At 35.3% G+C, this 26,275-nt stretch overlaps 1 protein-coding gene across 1 annotated transcript in view; it reads right to left on the bottom strand.

Annotated features, from left to right (window-relative positions):
* Positions 1 to 26,275, bottom strand: part of ZnT86D (solute carrier family 30 member 7) — a 155,287-nt gene that overhangs the window by 1,395 nt on the left and 127,617 nt on the right. Inside the window, exon 10 of the mRNA XM_090413411.1 lies at positions 4,472 to 4,621. Within this exon, the coding sequence (XP_090269537.1) occupies positions 4,472 to 4,621 (150 nt within the window). The remainder of the gene's footprint in view (positions 1 to 4,471; positions 4,622 to 26,275) is intronic.

The following is a 26,275-nucleotide window of genomic DNA, read 5'->3' as shown; positions in this document are numbered from 1 at the left end:
AGATTTCTGTTGTCCATGGACAAGTTATTACTAATACCATGATCCATCATAGAGACTTGCACAAATTCACTTGACAAGAAGACACAAGAAATAAGAAAAGTCTCATTGACTATGTTATTATTAATAGCGATGTTTTCCCCACTGGTTCAGAGCATAAAGGGGGATTTGAAATTGGAAGTGATCACCTAGTGTTGAACAGAATAAAGTTGAATTTCATATTGAAAAAAAAAGTCTATATAACAAAGTTTAAAATGAATCCAAGTTGAACACCTTTCAGAGATGAGCTGTAGACTCAAATACACAAACATGATTTAAGAAAAAATGAGAAAGTATGAAAACAAGAACCAAAGATTGAGGATTCAGTGGCAAACCCTGGAAAAACAAAACAAAATAAAAAAACAAAGTGATTGATTCAGCCAGAGGCATGTGCTGAGATGGTTTGCAAGAATAGAAAAATCAGAAATCTATGATGGACTCAGGAAGTTAAACAGGCAGTCAAGGAAAAGAAGAACGTATATCAAAGTTCCTAGCAAGTTAGCCAGCTTGTGCTCTTAGAGAATGCATAGAAAAATGTAAGAAAGTGAAGCACTGTGTAAAACTAGCTAAACAAATAAATAAAATATATAATATAATAAAATAAATATTAGGGAGGTGGCAAAATATTCTGGAGGCTATAGAAGAATACTGTAAAAAGAATCGCAGATGATAAAGGCCACATGAAAACTGAATATAAAGATATTCCAGAAGTCTGGAGTAATTACTTTGAAAGATTATTGAATGAAACAGGAAGTGACAGAACAATGGTAGAAATTAGTTAAGAGAAATGCAATCAGGAGTACATATTAATACTTGAGGTAGAAAAAGCCATTAAAAATCTGAAATGTGTAACGGTAGCTAGAGGGGATGAAATTAGACCAGAAATGCTTAAATACAGAGGTATAAAAATTTTACAGTAGCTACAATGCATAATTCAGAAGGCTTGGTCAGAGGGTCAAATTCCAGATGATTATAGTCGAGCTCTCATGGCATGCATATAAATGCATACCATGTCATGAATGTGAGAATTACAAAGGAATTTCCTTACTGAGTGTTCCTGGTAAGATATATGCAAGTATACTTGAGAGAAAGTTGTGGAAGAGAAGTATGGAGAATAACAAACTGGGTTCAGGCAAGAGGCTGTCAGGATCAGATTTTCACTTTAAGACAAATAGAAATCTTGAGAATATAACAAGAATTTGTATTTAAGTTTTGCAGATCTGGAAAAGGCATATGATAAGGTGCCAAAAAACTGTTCGAAACGCTTCAGTTATATGGTGTAAATGGGATATTATATCCAGAAATACTTAGCCTATATTTGAGTTTATTTAGCAGTTAGAATTGGGAGGTACAGGATGGTTTGATATTAACTCAGGTGTGAGACAAGGATGTACATTATCTCCACTGTTATTCACCATCTATATGGATCACATAATAAAGTGCTATTACATCTGATATTAAAATTTTAAACATTAATCTCAGCTCTATACTTTATGCAGATGATGCTATACTTCTAAATAAATCCAGTTCAAGCACTCTAGATTGCTTGACTAAATTACTTAATTTAACTGCTGTAATAAATTTGGTATGAAAATAGGCAGAAACATTGAAAACATCAAGTGCATCCTGAATGGAGAACCTATAGAACAAGTAAATCATTTCATTTATTTAGGCACAATTTTTAGCAAAGATTGTAAATTAAATTTGGAAACAGAGAGCAGAATTAACCAAGCCAGTAAGGTAGGAAGTCAACTGAATAAATTTACATGGAATAAGAGAGAAGTTAGTCAAAATACTAAACTAGCTGTATATAAGAGTGTTCAAACCAATTTTAACTTATGGATCTGAGAACTGGATTAGAAATAAAACACTTCAAAGACTGGAGATTACATCATATATGCGAGTTCTTAGAAAGATTAACGGAGTGAACAGATGTCATCAACTGGCAGTATCATATCAATAATGAAGATATTAGGAAAGAACTTGGCATTGTTAGCATTCAGGAATGTGTTAGCAGAGCTAATATCAGATCTTATGGCAACTTAAACAGAATGGGAGAGGAAAGGTTAGAAGCTAGATGACATGAAAAAGACCCATAGGAAGACTGATGCAGCAAGATAGAAATATAAGATTTGATAATATTGGAGTCTTGACAGATAAGAAGTTAGTAATGATGTAACTTTTTCATGTAGTACTATCATAATATCCTGCACATCCCCCCCCCCATCAGGGTAAATGTAAGGAATCTGATGATGATCAATTTTAACTACAACCCAACAACAGAATGGTTTCATTAAAGTATAATGTTAATGTATGTGTACTAAGTTCAAACTACAATACCATTAGGAATCTTAAGGGGGAAAAATTTGTTTTACAGAATGTGTAATTACAGTTTCCTAAACTTTGAAAATATATCAAATCTATCAATATAATTAAGATTAGACAGTGTAATGTAGCAAAATGTCCACTTTCAGCTGTATACTTAATGTCATATTTTGTTATAACACTGTAGTATACAACTTTATTACATCATTCTGCACATTTGAGATACTAGAAATTGTCCCAAATCATGATTAAATGGCCAGATAAATTTTAGTTAAGATCACAAATACCAAACAAATCCATACAGCTAGCAGTGATACTTTCATGTGCATATGAATAGACAAAATTAAACTTGAGAGGTGCTGATGCAGTTGCAAAACATCTAGGAAATGAGGTTATAAGGCAATAAAGTAATTAAAATGGAATGTGATGAAAAATTAAGAGTTAAAAGCAATTAAGTTAGAAAAATGTAAGGAAGACTAAGATATGGATGAAATGATGTGGCAGAAAATGTTCACTATCTTGACAGAAAGTAATGGTATGATTATCAATAATATCCTGTATGCACTCCTGGAAATTACATTCCAGAAAATATTGATGTTGAAAATAATTACTGTTATATAAGAACTACAATTTTTCACTTTAATTTGAAATGTCACATTTTGTTTGCTGGACTTAAGACAAATATCTATCTCATGTCGCACCATTATTTTCATCTTGTTATCCAGCTCAGAGCGAGAAATTTCCAAATACATTGTACAGTACAATTCAATTTTTTTAAATACATTGTTTTCATATTTAAGTCAATATCAACAATTTACACTCATTTGCCTACCCACTTCTCTTTTAATGCCCCCCCCCCCTCACAAATAACTACTTCTATCACAAAAATATAACATGATCATTTCTATGTTGTAATTATGCATCATACACAATCCATGTAATGCAGAGTGATGTCATAATTTTCTGGCATAATCCAGGAGCTTTTGGAAAAAAAATTAATTAAAAAAAAAGCATTTGGCATTTCATCAACTACCTTATTCTTGACTTGCAAATCTCTGTGCTCACAAAATGGAAACCAATATCAAGACAAAATTGATTTTATGGAATAGATATTATACCTGATATGAAAACTATAAAGAGCACTTTGGTCATCAGCCTTGATCTGAGATAGCTCGTAACCAAACCAGAGAACTCAATTCAGTACTTGCAAGTCTCATACAAATTGAAACTAGGCAAACAAAGTAAAAACAAACCCAAGACACAAAAAGATATATGAAAAAACAGAAAAATGCAATCAATACATTAGATTTTTAACAGTGGAATGGTATAGGAATAGTTTGTAAAGATGAAGAATTAGAGAAAAAAAGTAAATCATGAAAATAGCCATCATAACAAAAACATTAAAAAAAAGGGATTAAAAATTAAATTATCATATTCAAATATATAGCATAGTAAAGTAAACCAACAGAGCCAAAGCAGAAATTATACTGATGATATCTGAAGAAATTAACATATGTGAGATTGACTCAATAATAAACAAAGTAAAAAACAAAACTTCTATTTTCTGTTTGCCAATTAACAGCTTTGGTAGGAAGATAAATGCACTAGAGAATATACAAAAAAAATCCCAGCAATTTTAACAATTCCAGTAGTTGTTATGAAAATTGAAAACAAAATTTCAAAACAATCACTATTAGAATTGTTCATATTTTTTGTATATTCTCTAGTTAAAACTGTTAGCCGACAAACAGTGACAGATGTGGAATATATTATATTATACTTGACAAGAAATTATATTCTTATTTAAATCTTTACCAAAGTGTTAAGGATTAAAATGACATTAATGTGCCTTATCCTCCTAACTAGATCACTTGTAGACCAGTCATGAAGCTTAGACAAATTCTGTTTATTATTATATTAAATCTACAAGTAAATCCTGCATATGCAATTTCTGTTAACTATTACCCTCATGGTTTGCTTTCAATATCTGAAGAACAATTTTTTTTTTCTCATCTATATTTCAGTAGTATTTTAATCGCTTTATTTTCATGATAGCATAACTCTCTCTCTTTTCACCATCATATTCAAAAATATGTTTCATAAAACTCACCTGTGTAAATGTACTGTGTGTGTGACTCAGGATATATTTGGCATCTGCCGTGGAAGCAACTTCTAGTTTAATGGTCCCAATAAAAACATTACTGCATAATGTCCAAAAATGAGGTTCTTGAACACTGTATACTCCTTCTAATTGCATCACCTAAAATGAAATCATAACATTTAAATAGAAATTAGGCAAAATCAATATCTCAGTAATCACTCAAAATCTTTATTCAACTGTGTTATATGGTATTCAAAAATATCTGAACCCAAGATGCTCAGTATCACATTTAAAATCTTAAAGGTGATTTCAGATAAAGATTACTGAATGTCATATAGCAGTAACTGACAGGTTATGTAATACCTAAAATTATGAACAACAGCAATAGTAAAATTTTTAAAAATTGGTGCGTGCTCTCTCTCTCTCTCTGCTAATTATTGGTGTCAAGGCTATCAGGTGAAAAGACACAAATGCTGTTAGAAAGCTTCTGAAATATCTGTGATTTTGTTGATTTATTAAGTTGGAAGTTTCCCCCCCCCACACACACACTTGGTTAGACTATAATAAATTAAGTTTAATCCTTTATCCAAGTGTAAGCAAACAAAGTTTGGGCCTGAAGTATCTTCAGGACTGAGGCAACTCCTGGTAAAAGTGGACTAAGTTGTTTTCTCGGATTTAATTTTTAGTATATTATTTTTGTATATTATTGTAGTTTTTTAGTGTCATTATTATACTACATCATTTTAAAACATTATTGCAGAAATATTATTAGTTTTACTACACTTAAGAATGGCTGTGAAAACTCGTCATAACAAGGCAGTGTCCTAAAGCTCAAGTTCTTACTACTGAGGAGAACGTTTGTCCTGATGAACAAGAGTACTACTGCAGTGATGACGCTAATTTATCTGAGGATAAGTTGACATTAGAAATATCTTGATTAAAAGAGATTATTAGAAAATCGATCAGAGAATTGAAAAAGGTGGAAAAACGTATGACTAAACTTATAAACGATAAGAAAAAGGATCAGAACAAGAACAGTCAAGAAAGTACTGAAGTTGGTAATCACAATATTAATAACAAGCTAAGTCACTGAAAATGTAAGAAAAAAAGAGATGATATGATATGGTGACTCAATCTTAAAATTTGCACTTGCCAAGGGAGTCACCACTTCTAGTTTCCCAGGGGCAAAAATTAAAAATGTGACAAATGTAACTGAAAAGCAAAAAAGAACAGTAAAAAAGATGATGGAACTGGTAGGTACTAATAATTTAATTAGTGACAAATATAGTATGAGAGAAGATATGAAAGGTCTGTTGGAAGCGAGAAAGAAATGCGAGAGTAAAAATTGTAGGTTTGCTACCCAGATATGACAATACTGAGTTAAGAAGGAAGGCGATGATAGCAAATGATTTCACATGCAGGCTGTGCAGAAGAAATGGATGCGAGTTTTTATTTGCTCATATTTTATAACAATGTTATGGCCAAGTTGGATAAAGGGAATGGATACACTATGATGATGTTGGATTTTTCTAAGGCATTTGATAGGATACCACACGAAAGGCTGTTGCATAAACTGGAGAATATGGGATTGAAATATAAACTCTTAACTTGGATCGGGGGTGCTTGACAGACAGATAGCAAAAAAGTGGTATACAGTGGGTGTAAATTGCCAGATTTAAGGTGACCGATGGTGTACCTCAGGATTCAGTCCTTGGGCCATTATTGTTCAATCTATACATTAATGACATCAGGCAGGGTCTAACATCAGATGTGCAATTGTTTGCCGATGATGCAAAGATAGGTAGGGCAATCAGGAATGCTACTGATGTTCAGCACTTACAAAATGATTTGAATAGGCTGGAAATTTGGGCAAATGAAAATGGTTATCAGTTTAATGTTAGTAAGTGTAAAGTTATGCACTTTGGCATGATTAGAGCTCCAGCAGCATATTATTAGTGGGATTATGCTACAAGAAACTGAGGAGGCTAGTGATCTTGGTGTATTGGTGGATAGGAATTTGAAGTTCAAAGGTCACATTGAAAGTTGCAAAATACAACTCAGAGGATAATTGCGATGTTGAAGCGAACCTTGACATGTAAGAATAAGGAAATCATTTTGCCTCTTTATAAGGCCTTAATAAGACCACATCTGGACTGAATTATTGTGTACAGATTTGGTCTCCCTGGTTCCAAGGGAATAAAGAAGCTGTGGAAAGGGTGCAAAGAAGAGTTACAAAGATTATATCTGGATTATGAGATTTAGATTATGAGGACAGATTGCAAGTATGTGGATTGCAGAATGGTTAACAGGAGAAAGAGGAGTGATATGATAGAGGTCTACAAATTTTTGAATGGGTATTATATGATATCATCTGATGAAATTTTTCATTTCTCTTATTGTAACTTGAAACATCTCAAGGTTTTTATTCTTCCCCAGACCTGTATGAAAAATCAAACTATTGCAAATTTTCCTTAAATGAAAAAAAGAGCTGCAATCACCAAATTTGGTATGCAGCTTATCATTTTTGTAAATTAAAACATCTTAAATGTTTTCCAGTATCTAGGACTCTGAACCAAACACTCACACACACACTTTACTACACAAAAGCTGCTACCCTCACCAAATTTGATGATTTATGGTGTCCACCTTTAGTCTTGTACTTTTTATCTCAACAAATAGAGAGCCATGATTACTAAATTTGGTATACAGCTTTCACTTATTGTAATTTAATGCACTGTAAGAGTTGAGTTAGTTCATTCTACAACTGTATGTCCCATTTTTTCAAATTTTACTAATTGGTAAAATCTAGAAGCTTTTGTCATTTATTAAAATCGTTTGCCTAATGAGAAACATTTTTTTTTTAACTGCTTACATAATTTACAGTAACAAACACAAATAGAGCAATTTGCTCCAATGTCATTGTATCCTAAAATAAAGAATTACAGTATATCTTAAATACTTTCACTAATGCTGGAGATACAATCCTACAAAAGTTAAAATTAACCCTCTTCCCTAGTATGTATATTAATGGTCGACCATTCCAAAAACACTAGTAATTCCTTACATGGAGAGGTCTGAAATAAATAACAAGTACTCTATAAATCGATATTCAAGCTAGCTTCCCTTATTCGCTCTCCTAAAGATGAAATCCATCCATTATCATTACTAAGAGTATAGAGAATACACTGTTGTAAATTTGAACATTTTGGACAATTGATCGAAATCTACAGCTAAACAAAGAAAAAGGGGTACCAAAACTATATATGTATGAAACCATATGGAAAAAAATACTAAAAGAATACATGTTGCTTTAGAAGCGACATGCAGTAAACATGCTGATAAGAAATTATGTATTCATCTAGAATTCACTTAAATTAAGAATAACATTTAATTAATGCAAAATTTTCAGTCAAGTTTGTTGACCTTTAAAAAGCAATGTTTAGAAACAACTAAAGAAAAAATAAAATATAGAACAGTGTTTCTCAACCTTTTTTTTTAGTAATCTCACCCTAAAGGACTTTTTTTAAGTCAATTTTTTTCTAATTGCCCTCCATAATTTCCTGTACCAATGTATTTTTTCATAAAAGTTTACTGTGCTTTTTTTCACCAAGCTTCAACTGCAAAACATGGAGAATAACAGTCATATAGGAATGAGGAAATCTCTATATTGTATGACTATGTTGAAGCCAGCACTTTTCTCTTTCCTATTTCATGACATATGAAACATGGTGATAAAGAAGCAGTATATCTTTAACCAGTGCCTATGAATCATGCCCTATATAGCATGCCTCAAAAATATATTTTACAAATTTCGTGTATATTTCCTCCTTTGTTATATATGCCCATTTTATCTTTTATCTGGCAGTGTTACATTGCTGGCTGGTGTGGTTCCTAAAATTTTTTTCACACCAAATACTAATTATTGTCCCCCCTCAAAAAAAAATTTCCCACTGGGGACAACATCATCCCCTGTTGAGAATATAAAATAACAATTGAAAACAGTGCATTTTTGAATATCCTATGTTAAATGTTAGAGGACAATTCAATCTATAAACCATTACTCAAAACAAAATTTAAGTTACTGTTAAGAAGTCTTAACATAAATGAGAGATATTAAGGAAGATAGTTCCCAGTTTTGGAAAAGTTGTAAGCAATCATTCCTATTTAAATTCATTTGAAAAATGAGACCTTCATGTGTTTCTTTATATAATCTTTCTAGCAAAAGATTATATAAAGAACCATTTCTACCAGACACAGTATTGATGAGTACTGTGTCTGGTAGAAATGGCATGACAGTCAAGATCTCATTTATCAACTCATGCAGTGGATTCATTTCTGGATTCTGAGGATAGAAGGGATTTGAAGAACTATTTGATATAGAAGTCTAGTGAGCTTTTCAGACAAACATTGGTGTTATACATTTGCCCCCAGTTACATATTTGCCTTCGTAAATCAACTTTGTGGTCAGATAATTGAAAGCACATTTAACTGAAAGTACAGTTACATGGTACTCTACCAGAATTCAGTTGATATTCCTATCCATTCAAGGATTAGTTAACTGAAAGTTTGGCTGTTGGAAGGCCAGATAATTGAAGAATCACTGTAGATAAAAACCTTGCTTAACCTCTCAAGTGGTTAAAAAGAAAAAAGAAATTAATAATCCTCTAGAGATGTTTATGTTGATAAGAATGTCTAGGGATGGTAATTCCCTTCCTTTTCTACTTCTAATGTGAATTTGATTTTTGGATGTGGACTATTCAGAAAATATGCAGAATCTTCAAGGTCTTTGTGGGTCATCATCAACTTCCTGATGTGTTAATTATATTTTTATTAATTTACTACATGATAAATTTTTCATGTATATTATCATATACAGGATATGATAGTACTACATGAAAAATTTACATTATTATTACTTTCCTATCTACAATTTTTCTACAAATCAGTCCGTTATCTGTCAAGACTAAACATTATCAGATCTTATATTTCTATCTTCTAAGGCACTTTTTACTGTATCAATTAACCTATATCTTGGTCTTTTTCCTGTCAACATGGCAGAGAACACTTGTTTTGCTAATCTTTCCTCTCCCATTCTGTTTAAGTTACCATACCACCTGAGATTAGTTATTATTATTTTTTTTTATTATTACATCACACCTCCAGGGAGTCCAAAGACTCATCGAGGGAGGGCATCTACGCTACAACTCTTCGTCTCATTACTCCACCAACCTTCATTATCTAACACCAGCGCCATCTACCGCCGACTACCACCATTGGTACTTTCACAGACAATCATAACATCCATGCCCACGGCGGGATTCGAACCCACAGCCTTTTGGTTGGAGAGCGGATATGCTAACCACTCGGCCAACCAGGCTGGCAAAATATTATTACATAACACTTCCAGGGAGTCCAAGACTCATCATGGGAGGTTACCTACTCTACAATTCTCCGTCTTCACCAACCGCAACTACCTTCATCATTTACAACAACGCCATCTACCGACCACCATCACCACCACTAGTATTTTCACAGACAAGCATCCATTCCAACGGCGGGATTCGAATCTGCAGCCTTTTGGCTGGAGAGTGGATACGCTGACCACTCAGCCAACCAGGCCAGCCCGGACACCGCAGGAGGCGCGGTGCTTTACGGGGATAGCATCCCTATCTCCGGACGAACCGATTCCAGGGAGCCAAACCCCTACAAAGAAAAGACGTAGTTCTGCTAACATATTCCTGGATGCTGACAGTCGCAAGTTCTTTCATGATATCCTCATTTTTAATATGATATTGCCATTGATGCCATCTTCATGCTCCTAATCTTTCTCAGGACTCTCATATTTGCAGTCTTTATTCTTCAGTCAAGTGTTTTACTTCTGACCCAGTCTCAGATCCATAGGTTAAAATTGGCTTGAATACTGTCTTGTATACAACTAATTTAGTGTTTTGGCTAATTTCTCTCTTAATCCATATAAATTTATTCAGTTGACTACCTACCATACCAGCTTTGTTGGTATAGTAGGCAGTCACCTGTTGTCTATTTCCATATGTAATTTACCATCTTCACTAAAAATCATGCCTAAGTAGATGAAATGTTTCACTTGTTCTATAGGTACTCCATTGACAATGCAGTGGATATTTTCAATGTTTCTGCCTATTTTCATTGTCTTTGTCTTTTTAATGCTGACCTTCATACCATATCTACTACAACAGTTATTCAATTTAGTCAGGGAATCTTGCAGAATTGTAGTGGATTTATTTAGAAGTATAACATCATCAGCATAAAGCAAAGAGCAGACATTAACATCTCCAATCTTGATATCATGTTTAATACCACTTTACTCCATAAAGTGATCCATAGAGACAACGAATAACAGAGGGAATAATGTACATCCTTGTCTCACACCAGATTTAACATTAAACCACCTTCCTGTACTTCCTTTAATTCTAACTGCTGACTTACAACTCAAATAATGACTAAGTATTGCCTGATATATGTCCCATTGACACCATATAACTTTAGCATTTTGAATAGCTTCTCTTTTGGCACCTTGTCATATGCATTTTCCAGATCTACAAAACTTAAATACAGATCTTTGTTATATTCCCATGATTTCTTAACTATCTGTCGTAAAGTGAAAATCCGATCTTGACAACCTCTATTTGGCCTGAATCCAGCTTGTTCTTCACCAAGCTTCTCTTCCACAATCCTTCTCAATCGTTTCTCAAGTATACTTGCATAGATCTTACCAGGAACACTCAGTAGAGAAATACCTCTGTAATTCTCACATTCAGTTTTATTTCCCTTTTTATGTATCTGGGTACTATGAGAGCTCTACTCCAATCATCCGGAATTCGTCCCTCTGTCCAGGTCTTCTGAACTATGCAGTGCAGCCACTGTAGGACTTTTATACCTCCATACTTTATATGGACTTTTTCAATCGAAAGTGAGTTAGCCGATCTCATACAGAGGTAGCAGGGTTTTTTCTCACGGAAACTCTGGGTTTTTCATCCCGCAGATAGACAAATCGTCCTTTCAGAACACACGCAATTTACAAACAAAAAATACTAGTGGTGGTGGTGGTGGACTGTATATGGCATTGATGTAGATGATTGGTATTAGAGGTTCGGTGAAAACTGAGAGTTGTACAGTAGGTGTCCTCCCATGATGAGTCTTCAGACTCCTTGGAGGTGTCACGAATAATAATAATAATACTTGAGCATCTCTGGTCGAATATCATCTACTCCTGCTGCCTTTCCACATTTCAGGCTTTTGATGGCTTTTACTACTTCAAGTATGGATATGTATTCCTGACTGCATGCCTGGTCAGTGTTTTTTTTACCACAGTGCTATCACTGCTTGTTTCATTTAGCAATTTTTCGAAGTAATTACTCCATACTTCAAGGATATCTTTTTCTCCAGTTTTCATGTCACCTTTATCATCTCTAATTACTTTTACAGCACTCTTTCCTCCATTTCTGAGCTTCTCCAACAACTTCCAGAATATCTTGCCACCTTCTTAATATTTATTTTCTATGTTCTTAGCAAAGTCCTCCCATGACTTTTGTTTAGTTAGTTTTATAGTGTTTAGCTTTCTTACATTTGTCTCTGTATTCTCTAAGAGGACATGCTGACTTATTTGCCAGGAACTTTTGATATGCGTTCTTCTTTTCTTTCACTGCCCATGGAGTTCTGATTTTTCTATCCTTACAGACAACCTCGACACATGCCTTTCTGGCTGAATCATCCATGTTTTCTTCAGGGCTTGCCACTTAATTTCCAAGGTTTGGTTCCTGTTCTCAAATTCTTTCATTTTTTCTTCAATAATCTTTGTGTATTTTAGTCTACAGTTCACACCTGAGAGTTGCTCAACTTTTATTCGCTTTAAAACTTTCTTACATGTTATTCTTTTCAATATGAAATTCAATTTTATCCTGCTCAAGACTAAATAGTGATCACTTCCAATTTCAAATCCTCTGTACATTCTGGTGTCCTGCACCAGGGAGAAAACATCACTATCATAGTCAATGATAGTGATGTTTTTATTCTTATTCCTTGCCTCTTCTCTCCATGTGAATTTGTGCACATTTTTTATGTTGGAACATTGTGTTAGCAATAACCAGTCCATGTCCTGAGCAGAAATCCAACAGGTATTTGCCATTATTATTAGCTTTGCTCTTTTCTCCAAATTTTCCCAAAATTTTCTGTAAAGCCTCAAGAAATTCCTCCACTTCTACCTTAGTAGAACCTTCTGTAGGACCATAGGCACAAATAAGTCTCAATGTCCAGTTCCCCATTCTCATATTTGCCCACATCACTCTATTTGAGACTGCCTACCACTCAAGAAGACTAGCCTTGTATTTGGTGTTGAATACTATGGCTACTCCTTCTTTTCCTTGATTGTCATTGCCTGAATATAACATTTTGTATTTATTGCTCAGAAAGACCTTGCCAGTTTTTGCTTTTTTGTTTCAGTGACTCCTATTATGTCGATCTGGTACTCATCCAATTCCTCAGCTATCTCCATTTTTTTTGCCATTCAGACTTCTTATGTTGATATGTCTTTTTGGGTATGTTTCCAAATATTATTATCATCCCAAGACCCCGTGGAGTCAAAGACTCATCTAGGAGGTCCTTTTGTCATACACAGCTCATCATACCATGCCTTAAACACCTCAAATTCTCTGCAGACACCACACTCTCAGGCTAGCATTCCAAGCATTCACAATTCTGCATGCGAAAAACCTGCTTCTCACTCCCCTGTTCACACCCTCCTTATACAACTTCCAGAGATGACCTGTGGTTCTCCCCCTGATCTCCCACCATTTTCTGTAAAGTCTCTCCAACATTGATCCTATAACAACCACTTACTAACTTGTAGGTCTCTATCATATCATCCCTCTTCCTCCTATCCACTAGATTCTGTAAATTGCATCTTCTCAACCTTTCCTCATATTTGACATTCTGGGGATCAGAAACTACTTTAGTCAGTCGCCTCTGGACCCTTTCCAACATCTCTTCATCCTTTAGAAAACAGGTGACAAATCTGTGCACAGTATTCCATGTGTGGCCTAATCAAAGTCTTATTCAATGGAACAAAAATCTCCTTACTTTTACAAGTCAGTGTCCTCTGCATCATTCCCAGAATTGTTTATGTTGTCCTCATAATTTTGGCAATGTGTAACCTAAATTTCAGATCCTTATCCACTATCACCCCAAGATCTCTTATTTCTTCCACCTCCAACAATATATATACTCACCGAGCATAAATTCTCCATCTCATCTTTGTTTCCCAAATTTTAAAACTTTACATTTTGCAATATTGAACTCACATCCACATTCCCATGCCCATTCACTCAATCTATTCAAGTCTTCTTGTAGGGCCACAAGATCTCTACTCTTCGTAGTTCGTCCCAACTTTGCATCATCTGCAGACAACTGAATATCCCCATCCAAATCTTCGCCAATATCATTTAACATACAGGTTAAAAAACAGCGGTCCCTGAAACAGACCCCTGAGGCACACCTAATGACTTTCCTCTTCCCAGATATTGCTACCCATACACAACTTGCTAATACTTATCAGATAGCCAGTCTCCAATCCAATGCACTAATCTAATATCCAACCCCATCTGCTCTAGTATCAACTTATAAGATGGTAATCCTCAAAAGACTTTGCAAAATCTAAGTATACTACCGTGTATCCCTCTCCTCTGTCCAAGGAAGCCATCACCTTATTGTAATAAGTAGATTACTAAAACATGACATCCCTTTAGCAAATCCATGCTGTCCATCAAGGATAATACCATTGTTGTCAATCCAATTTTGGATCCTTTTTCTCACCAGCTTCTCCAACAACTTAACTACAACACCCGACACATAGTTAGGCCTATAATTTGATGCTCAAGTTCTATCATCTCCCTTATGAAACAGCACATTTTTGCCCTCCTTCCACTACTTTGGAACTCGACCCAGTGCAAGACTCACATTAAAACATATGTCAAGGCATATGTTTTAATGTGAACTCCCTCGCACATTCCTTCAGAATACGTGGTGATATAGTACCAAGTCCCACAGCCTTATTAACATCAAGTTTGCTCAATTCCCCATACACCTCTTGCTCACAGTCAGTCTCTCATCCCCATCATCATCACCACCAATTGCTCTCAAACTCTCCATGATATCACATTCACAAGAATGAAAGACCTTTATGAACTGCTCATTAAGTATCTCCACTATATCTTCTGCAGCAGTTGTCCTTATACCATTTTCTCCAATCAGTGTCATCCTTCCATAATCATTCTTTTTTTTTGCTAGCTACATATTGAAAGAACTCACCAGGATTTGTTTTGGCTTCATTAGCTAATTGCTGCTCATATTTCACTTTTGCTACCCTTACCAAGTCATCCTCCTTCCCTGTTCTTTGCAATCATCATGGAATTGGTTATTACCACTTCTCTCATGCTGTGCTGCCTCCATAATGCCTTTTTTTCTCTGTATCGCATGTTTAATCTATTCATTCATCCATTTTACACCTACCTTATTTCACCTTCTCACCCTCGGAATACATTTAGACATTGCTTCTACTAGATAGTTCTTGAATATCTCCCAAGCTGCATTGATTGATCTCTATTCCAGCTAACTCCTCATTCCATACTACACCTGCAGCAAGCTGTCCTCTGAGCTCCTCATAATCACCAGCCTTGTAGTTCCACCTACATGCTTTTCTCATAGAGATCTCACACTGCTGGCAACCACCCAGGTAATCACTTCATGGTCACTCTCACCAACTGGAGGATGATTATTTGACATCTCATTTATAATTACATCCTCTGATGAGATGATCAAATCAAGACCCTCAATCCTTGTGTGCTCTCCATTACATATTGTCTGAGGTAGTTGTCCCTCAAAAACTCACCCATTTTGTTTACTTCCAGCTGCTATCTCATCATTCCAGTCTGCATTGCCATAATTAAAATCATCCATAATGATCACCCTTTTCTTATTTGCTTGGCTAATTCGATTATACATTTCATAGTCGCTGCCATCCACATTACCAGGTCTATAACAACGTCCAACTAAGTATTTCATTCTATTTACCTCTGTCTCACACCATACTGCCTCAAAACCACTGGCACTATTTCCCTCTTGCATCTCTACTTTGTATGGATATAACTCTTTATCATCAATAGCACTCCCTTTTTACCCTTTCTACTCTCATGAAACACATCATACCTTTCCATGTCTTTCCTGTCAGGATGTTGTCCTCATCCAACAATGTCTCACTTATTCCAACAATTTTTGGGTGAACAGACTCAATTAATGCAACCATTTCATTTGCTTTGTTTCTTATACTTCTAGGATTTTTATACAAACACAGCAGCTTACTCCTGGATCTATAGCTAGTTCTACTGATACCACTTATTTGATGAGACTTCTCCATGCTTAACTCGAGCCATTTCTTTTTCTCCTTATTCATCTTAGAACCTTCTTCAAATCCAACTGTTTTCCCTTGATCCCAAGTCATCCCCTTTCCTTTTTGTGTACATATGCATTCACATCCTCTTGGAGCATTTACCTTTCTCACGCTGTGTTCCTCAGTCCATCCTGAGCCTCCCCATTTCCCTGTCTGTCTTGTACACTTGTTCTCTCATTCTCTATACTCATGCCACTCACTTCTTCATTCATAATCATCTCTTTATCATCTCCCGTTGTTCCACATTGCTTCGGCAAGAAAGATATATTCTCTGCACTCACTTCTATACCTTCCAGCAGCAGTCTCTCCAAACGACTCAAATGTAGTCCATCGCTCCTATACAGTTCACTTCTTCCTTCAAACTCATTCCACACATTAATAAACTGTGCCCCTTTTTCTTCACACATATCATTAATAATCCTTACTCTCCACCTCATCTCACCACTGTCATACCTGGGCAACATGTTTACTACCTTTCCTATCACACTATTCTCTTTTATCCATCTCAACAACCTCCTGATATCAATCTGACATGTTCTTTGTTTGCAGTCAAGTCATTTGTACCTATTACAACTACCAACTCTTTTGCACGCTTATTTCTTGTATCTAATGCCTCAATCACTCTACTCATTCTACCTCCAGTAAAACATACTTTATGCATCCTCTCATCCAGCACACCTTTAATAATTGAATCGGCATGCAGTGCCATTCGCAGGTCTTTCATTACCTCTTTTATACCAACATTATTTGTTTTCATCATTTTCACTCTTCCATACATATCTTGAATTCTCTTAACTTCATTCCACATCCATTTAATCTTTTGCCTCATCTTAACCAACTCAACTTTCAAATCCTCACATCACATTTGCTCTCTCATTCATTCTCTCAGTTTTGTTGCCAGCCACACACGCTTGTTCGCAGTCAACACTGTTCGGCAACTTATCTTTAACTGCACTTTGTTTTTTTAACTTCCACCACATTTGCATCACTTTCATCTTTCTTGCCATCAATCGTTAAGTTTCTCAGATTGCTCATTCTCTTTTTCAAAACTTTAACATTTTCCCTCTGCTCTTTTACACCATCCTTTTCTATGAATAAGATTATCATTAGAAGTCTACAAGAAAGAAACCCACACAGGCAGGTACCTCTAGGCAAGCTCATTCCATCATCCTCAACAAAAATTAGGTGTGATCAGGTAGGAGTTAAAAAAAAAACAACTTAAAAATTTAATTATTTTTAATAATGTTGCCTTACTACAGCACACCCACTGGAATACCCCCTATGAATTTGTATATTAAACTTAATTCGCTAAGGAAAAAAAAAACTGTTCGATTTATACCTCAGTTTAATCCTTCATTTCTGAGATGTAAAAAGTGTGTAAAGTTGGAAGAGACAGAAGTGGTTTATCATCTTTAACGCTTTTTAACTTCACCTAATATTATCAGTTTTAAAAAGGCTTACACAAAATAACCTCAATGCTGTTTCCCACTATTAAGAAGGCTAAAAATAAATGTCAGTTAAAAAAAATACAGTTATCCAACAAAAAACCACAAGGAATAAGTAACTGCACTTTAATTCTTTACAGGTAATCTACTGAGTACAACTAAGCTATTTATGCTGTTGAGAGCCTGCATGCCTTTAATTCTTGTGCAAATTTCAGTCCATGTAGATGCACCAGTGTGTGCTACATAATCTCCACTCACCTTTAGTCATTAAAAATTCATGCAGATGCCTCATTGCAATGTAGGGAATCACATTACTTTCTCTCTTCATATATGACTAGCCAAAGCAAGTTTTGATGACAGTATTCACCTTATCTGATTTTCAGTCACACTGTGAATATTAAACTTGGTCTCTCAGAACCAAATTTAATAAGTTTATTCAGGACTAAAAAGATATTAAACTTTCACCAAAGTGAACGTTTAATATTTCACTGATAAAGTGAAAGCGATGATACTTTTGGCTGGAATGAATGATTTGAAAGGACAAAAGTATGGCATGAGAGAGGACATGAAAAAATTACTGGAAGTAACAAAAGAAAAGAGCGAGAGAGAGAAAGTTAAGATAGTAAGTGTGTTGCCACGGTACGACAGAGTATATCTGAGAAGAAGGGCCATAATAGAGAATGACTCTATGCATAGGTTATGCAGGAGGAGTGGTGTGGAATTTGTGGACATGTGGAGTGAGTTTGATGAGTGAAAGGACTTATACATGAAAGACGGTTTCATCCAAATGGATTTGGTGTTCAGAGTCTGGAAAAAGTGTTGAATGAATGGGATAGTTAGTATAAAGCGTCAGGATAGCATGGGGCCCAAGGGGCTTTTGCACTTTATGTACACTAATGCCAGGAGCATTTGGAACAAGCAGGTTGAATTTTTGGGATTGGTTAGTTCATCTTGGCAAGGTTTTTGGCATTAGTGAGACATGGCTGACAGCAGAAGATGATATAGTCAGTGGGATAGAATGTAAAGGGTATAGTGTGTTCAGGGAAGATAGAGAGAAAATAATGGGGGGAGGGGAGGTAGAGTGTTATTGATGATAGCTGATGAACTGCAACCAAAGAGAGGAGAAGTTTAACTGCAGGCCAGTGAATAGAGCACATCTGAGGCTATCTGATGTGAGATAGAGGCCAGCATAAAAAAATATACAGTTGGATACTGCTATAGATCTGGGGATGGAAAAGATAATGGGGATAGTATGCATTGGCATACAAACTTAATGAGTGGAGGGTAGGTATTTATTATGGGGGGATTTCAACTATGGAAACATAGATTGGAAGGAGGAAGGAAATGGAATTTATGCAGTTACTAAGGAATAATTACCTGAAACAGCATGCGATGGAAAATACTAGGGGTTTGAGAGTGCTTGATCTAGTAACTGCATCTGAGAACTTGTCTATAACAAATATGACATTGTTATCAATTGGTAAGAGTGATCATATGATCTTGACCTGGGAGTTGACTAAATGTGTGGAATTTTCAGTAAAGGGGGGGGGGTGTATATGGAATTACAAGGCTGGTAAATATGACAAGCTCTGGATCTTGATAGTGCATGGAAAGTGGTAAAGAAGTGTTTGAGGGAAGTAATGGCAGATTACATACCCAGAGTCAGGAAGGTAAATCAGGTGGTAGTTAAATGGATGAATATCATCACCAAGTGGGAGCTGCAAAAAAAGAAACAATTGTGGAGGGAAATCAAGGAGAATGGTGACAACAGGCACATGAACAGTACAAAGTACAGGCTAAAAGGATAACCAGTGTAGTAAGAAAGGCAAAAAGCAGAGTAATGAAAGAAATTAGCAATGCAGGCTAAAGATAATCCCAAACAGTCTTTTGATATGAAAGGAAAGAATGTTTACGGCAGAATGATTTTAACGAATGCTGATGGTAGGGAATAACAGAATCAGTCGAAATAGTAGAATTACTAAATGAACAAACACTTTGCAAGAGTGTATCATCCAGGTTTAGTTATTGCAGTAATGAGAGAGAGAGACAAAGGCTTATATAGGAATTGAGGTAAATGAAATGGAGGTGCATAGCATATTACGGAACCTTAATGTGAATATAGCTGTGGGGTTGAATGGTATACCAGCTCGAATTTTTTGTGAAGCTGCTAGGGAATTGTCAGTGCCCTTGACTACATTGTTTAATCTAAGTCTCAGCTCTAGGTTAGTCCCAAGGACATGGAAAGAGGAGAAAGAAGTTCCATTGCATATAGGAGTTGTTGTCAAGGTATTGGAAAAGTTGGTCAAGAGCAAAATACAGGAGTGGATAGATGAAAATCGGATAAATAGACAACATGATTTTGTGAAGGGTAGGTCATGCCTCAGCAACTTGCTTATGTTTTATAATACAGTAACAGCTGAGTTAAAGTTAATGGATTTACAGTGATACTGCTGGACTTTGCAAAAGCCTTTGACAGGATACCACATGGATTTCTAAAAAGTAAACTGCAGCGCATGGGGGACGGATATAGGGGTGGTGAAGGGTAGATAAGAGGCTGGCTGATGGAGAGATATCAGAAAGTAGTTTATTCAGGACTAACCTTCATTCACTAAATCTGGCAATTGCAATACTACTTATTTTTCTTCCTCAGCCATTTTTGATCCACTGCTAAATGAAAGCCTCACCCATGATCTCAAATTTTGTTCTATCTTGTTTTTGGGTGTCCTTGTATTCTCTTTCTAGTTGGTATCCATTCTGTTACTTTTCTGTTACATCTATTGTCCATTTCTCGAGTCAGATGTCCTGCCCATCTCAATTTGGATACTTTTTACAATTTCTATTGCATTCAAGACTTTTGTCTGTGATCTGATCCATTCCTTCCTCTTCCCATGTTTCTGAGCCATAGGTGAGTACTGGTAATATGCACCAGTGGAATACTTTGCCATTCAGGCAGATGGACAAGTTATTTTTGAAGATTTAGTTCAATTGCCCACATGAAGACCAGGCTAACTGTATTTTCTTTTAATTTTGCTCTGTAATCCATTTACAATGTCAAAAAGTTGTCTCAAGTACACATAAGAGGAGACTATTTCTATTGGTTCATCATCAAGTTTTATTGTTTTTGCTCTTAAGTACCTACGGAACATAACTTTTGTTTTTCCTCTATTTATATTAAAATTATCCTTCTTGTTTTCTATGTTCAGTATATTTATCATTTCCTAAGTTTTATGCTGATTCTGAAATTAATACTATATCATCACATAACTTAAATTAATTAATTTTTCACTTTTTATTGTCATGCCTTTGAAACTCCAGTTAATTTTTTGAATCATCACCTGAAGTGCTGCTGTAAAAATTTTAGGGGGATACAGAATCTCATTGTCTTATCCCCTTTATATAGGGACCTTGTTTTCTATTTGTTGTCTTATAGTTGCTGTTCCATTCTTGTATATTTCTTTTAAAAACAGTTCCACACATATTCACTTGGTATGGACTGATTTTTTAGAGGTTTTCTATTATTGAAAAGTTTTAATGCTGTCAAAGGCTCTTTCATGATCTATAAATGCTAAACAGAGGGATTTGATATTCTTCTCTCTTTTTCCATGATTTGCCTCAGTGCATGTAGGTCGATTGTACTATATCCTTTTTGGAATCCAGCCTGCCTCTACTGGTTGTTTTAAATCTAGAATAGGTGTTATTCTGTTAGTTATTGTTTTTGTAAGTATTTTGTACAGAACTGATAATATTTTTTGTAATTTTTTATAATAATTTTTGTGGCTTCTTCTTTATCTCCTTATTTTTTATTTTTATAAATTAATGTTAATATTGCATTATTCCAGATTGTAGGTATTTTCCCTTTATTACTTAGTTTAGATAAAATCTGCAAGAATTTGACTTGACACTAAGTGTAGAAAAGGGAATAAAAACTTTACAATGATTTGAGTAACAATAAGAGAAAGCTATATACACAATTTGGTGACTATGAGGTAAGTACAAAATTTTGGTATAGTTACCTAGATCTGTAGGTGTGCAGCTAAACGATTATGGTCTTCAAGTTATGGATATGAACAATCTCTTATATTAAATTTAGAGATCACAGCTCTTTTTTGCTCGGATAAAATCTACAAGTATTTGGTATGAACCTTCAAGTCAGGGTAAGGGAGAGCCAAAGTGTTACAGAACATTAAGTTGTGATAAAAGTGGTTGTATACCAAATTTGAAAGTCACAGCTCCTTTTTGTTTAGATAAAATTCATATGAATTTGGCTTGATCCTTGGAAGGTGAGGGATAAATGCCTTATGATACTTTAAGGGGGATCACTTAATGGTCAAAGCCAGATAATCAGAGAAGGATTATTGAAACCTGACTGGTGCTTCTGACTCAAATGTGCAATCTTCCTCTTGTCATGGTGCACTCCATTAGTAAGTACCACCTGGATAATGAAGGAATGAGGATGGGATAACAATCTGGGATTTAGCCAACAACACTATATTGTTACTGACTTAAATCAAAATATAAAAACAATCATACAACATGATAGAATTTCCCCGTCAGTTGTGGATCTTATTCAACATTCAGGAAGATGAATAGGAGGTGTTCAGCATATTAAAAAATGTGAACGTGAATGGATGGCATATCTGCCCTTGTACTACATGAATGTGCAAGAGAACTGGCATTACCTCTGACAAAGTTGTTCAATCTAAGTCTCATCTCTGGCAGGGTTCCAAGGGAGTGGAGAGAGGATGAGATAGTACCATTGTATAAAGGTGACTCCAACACAGAGGTAGCAAACTACAGACCAATTAATATATTGGGAGAGGTTGTTAAAGTATTGGAAACAGTGGCACACTCAGGATTTAATCTTGGAGGGGGCCGAATACTCATAACATAATCTTGGGGAGGGGGGGGGGCAGAGATAAGTAGACGATTTGAGAATACACACTATGCATTGCATACGACCTATGACTAAGCATCTGCAGTGATCGCCAATACACGATACCTGTGGTCTCTGGCTTGGCTCGGACAAACAAAAGTATTTCCCGAGCACTACTTCGTTTCTTTGCATTCAACAACGGCCATGATTCCCGAGAGCCAGAGGAAATTCCCACCTTATGCGACCGCTAATTCATAAGTAGTATAGGAATAGAAGACACAACACAACAGAAATAAAATTAATAATAAATTTCATTAGGAAAATATTTTTGGAAAATTTTCTAGTCTTTTTTTTCCCTTTTTCTTTTGGGAGGAGCAAGGGCCCCTTGGCCCCCCTCTCTGAGTGCACCAATGATTGGAAAAGTTGATAAAAGGTAAAATACAACACTAGGTGGATAGGGATGTGATACTCTATAGTGGGCAGCATGGCTTTGTAAAGGGTAGGCCCTGTCATAGTAACTTATTCACATTTTATAATAAATGTGTCTCCCAGCTTCCATTCCACAATTTTTCTTAGGTGTTTCTAAATTATACTTGCATAAATCTTACAGGAACTTTCAGAATGGAAATTAATCTAATTCTTACATTCAGTTTTATTTCCCTTTTTATAGATGAGTACTATGAGAGCTCTACTCCAATCACTAATCTAATCCTGGAATTAGACCCTTCCAGACCCTCTAAATAATGCATTGTAGCCACTGTAAAACTATTATATCTTCAATATTTGAGCATTTCTGGTTGAATACCATCTACTCCTGCAGCCATTCCACATTTTAGGTTTTTAATGACTTTTCTGCCTCAAGTATTGATATATACATTCCTGATTTCATTTCTCTTGACTGTTTTCTAACACTGTTCTATCACTCCCCATTTCATTCAGTAATCTTTAGAAGTAATTACTCCAGACTTCTGGAATATCTATCTTTAATTTTCATGTGGCCTTTACCATCTATGATTCTTTTTACAACTTCTTTTTTTCACTTCTAAGCCCCTTTAACACCCTCCAGAATATTTACCATCTCCCTGACATTTATTTTCTATGTTCCTACCAAAGTCTTCCTGTGACATTTGTTTAGTTAGTTTTACACAGTGCTTCACTTTTTTTTACATATTTCTCTGCATTCTCTAAGAGCACAAGCTAACTTACTTGCCAGGAACTTCAATATACTTCCTTCTTTTCCTCAACTGCCTGTTGATCTTCCTGAGTCCAACATGGAGTTCTGATTTTTTTTATTCCCTGCAAACAACCCCGCCACATTCCTTTCTAGCTGAATCAATGTTTACTTCACAGTCTGACAGAGAATTTCAAGGTTTCATTCTTGGTTTCAAATTCTTGAAATTTTTTTTTTTTTTTTAGATATAAATATTTGTGTATATGAGTATACAGTTAACCTCCGAAAGCTGCTGAACTTTGATTCGTTTTAAAACTTTCTCTTCAATATGATATTCAATTTTATTCTGCTCATAAATCAATTATGATTTTAAATCTTGCTGAATCCTCATGTCCTGAACCAGCATGTTCATTTTGAATCCATAATGTGAATTTGTGCACACCTGTATGTTGGAACATGGTGTTAGTAATAACTAGACTATGCTGAACAGAAATCCAGTAGGTACTTACCATTGTTATTAGCTTAGCTGTTTTCTCTAACTTTTGCCAAAACATTTCTATATGTCTGGTAATCATTTTGGACTCTGCTGTTTACATCTCCAATAAGGACCAACTTTTTCTTTGTATCAGCTGCCTTCTATAATGACTCAAAAAATTCCACTTCTTTAGAACCTTGTGTTGGACGATAAGCACAAATAAATATCATTGTCCAGTTTTCTATTTCCGTGTTTGTCCACATCACTTTGCTTGATACTGCCTGCCATTCAAGAAGACTATTCTTGTATTTAGTGTCGAGTACTAGAGCTACCACTCCCTTTTCCTGATTGTTATTGCCTGAACATAACATCTTGATTTGTTCATATTTTGTGTTGGATATACTATAGATATCCCTTTTTCCTGATCATTATTGCCTGAATATAACATCTTGCATTTGTTGCTTAGAAAAATCTCACCTGTTTATGTTTTAGTAACACCTATTATGTCTATATGAGACTTTTCCAGTTCTTTTGCTGGTTTCATTTCTTTCCTGTTGATGCTGCTCATGCCAATCTTGAACTGTGCTCAGTTAGGTTCTGTTCCAGTAGTTGACTTTTTTTGGTGCTCACCCCGGTTTCTTGGCGAAAACAAGCAGGCCTTTCTAACCTGGCTATGTCCCAGCTGACATGAAATTCTATTATGTTGTAGGTTTCTGCAGTTTAGCGGTTCATAAGAAAGATTCCGGTAATTGGACCACATGTTTATTAAGATAAATAACAATAAAATAATAATAATAACAACAACAATAATCATCCATATACAAATTACCACCCAGGAACCTTACACAGAACACAATTCAAAGAACTAAAAAGAGTAATAACAACAACAATAATCATTCATATACAAATTACCACCCAGGAACCTTACACAGAACACAATTCAAAGAACTAAAAAGAGTAATAACAACAACAATAATCATTCATATACAAATTACCACCCAGGAACCTTACACAGAACACAATTCAAAGAACTAAAAAGAGACAAAAATATCAAAAATTATAATTAAGGCGGATAAAGGGAATGCAATGGTAGTTTTGAACTCTGAGGATTATAACAAAAAAATGAAAACTCTTCTTGAAGATTCTAATACCTATACACCTCTAGACAGAGATCCCACCTGGCGAGCTCACAATAAAACCAATGATCTAGTTAAAAAGATACCCAATTGGACTGAAGAACTAAAAAGAACTCTACAATCAAAACACCCATTAGTTCCAAGAATATATGAACAACATCTTTCATTAAGAACAGTGCACATTTAATTTCTTAATGCGGCCTCACACCACCATCCCTTGCAAAAAATAAGTTTAATTAAAATCTTGAGGGACAGAGCTTATAATATTTCCAGCACAGAAAAAACAGAGAAATGAAGAATTTCAATATTTAACACAGATCCTCAAAAAAAATGGTTATGAATCTAAGACAATAAAAAGAATCCTCAACACACCTCCTACAAGCATCTCACAAAAGTAAGATTTCAAGAAGGCAATCACGCTTCCATACATCAAGAATATTACAGACAAAATGGCCAAATTACTAAACAAACATAACATCAAAGTTGTTTTTCTACCTCTGGAAAAAATTTCAAGATTTCTACATCCCCCAAAACCTCCACATCATCCTTTAAAAAACCAGGTGTTTATAAAATTCATTGTTCCTGTGGCATCTGCTACGTAGGCCAGACGGGAAGATCAGGGGAAATTCGCATGAACGAACACCAAAAAGATGTGCAAAAAAAGAAGAGAACACAAATCAGGCCTAGCATACCATACAACTTCCACTGGCCATAATGTACTCTGGCAAAAAACAAACATGTCTTACATTGAAAAAAAATTGTTACATAAGAAAATTTAAAGAAGCTACAAACATGCTTAGAATTCCAATGCAATGCAACAAAAACCAGGGGCCTAATTCTACACCAAGTTTGGTCAGCATTGATAAAAAATATACCCAAGTCAGACCTCGGACAATGTGAACGTGAACAACAGAACATGACAGCATCCAGCATTGTTCAAACTTAGCATTGCACTGAATCTGCATTCGGATATTTAATTTAATGGCCAGTGAGACGGCCACAACTGCATAGAATGAACTAATTTGAGTAATTTCTAATTTCTTGTGTTTAAACTTTTAGTTACCTTTGACCCCTGAAGATGCAAGTCAAACGACTTACGAAACTTGTCGGTTTTTTTTATTGTTATTTATCTTAATAAACATGTGGTCCAATTACCGGAATCTTTCTATTATGTTGTTATCATGTTATATTGATTCAGGCCAATAAGAATGCAACTTGGTTGGCTAAATCTCAA

Source organism: Typopeltis vanoorti, chromosome 24 (assembly GCF_054136105.1).
Source record: "Typopeltis vanoorti isolate ZY-2024b chromosome 24, IOZ_Tvanoo_1.0, whole genome shotgun sequence".
Taxonomy (NCBI): Eukaryota; Metazoa; Arthropoda; class Arachnida; order Uropygi; family Thelyphonidae; genus Typopeltis; species Typopeltis vanoorti.
Note: the sequence above shows the minus strand (reverse complement) of the source record. Positions and strands in the feature narration are given on the sequence as shown.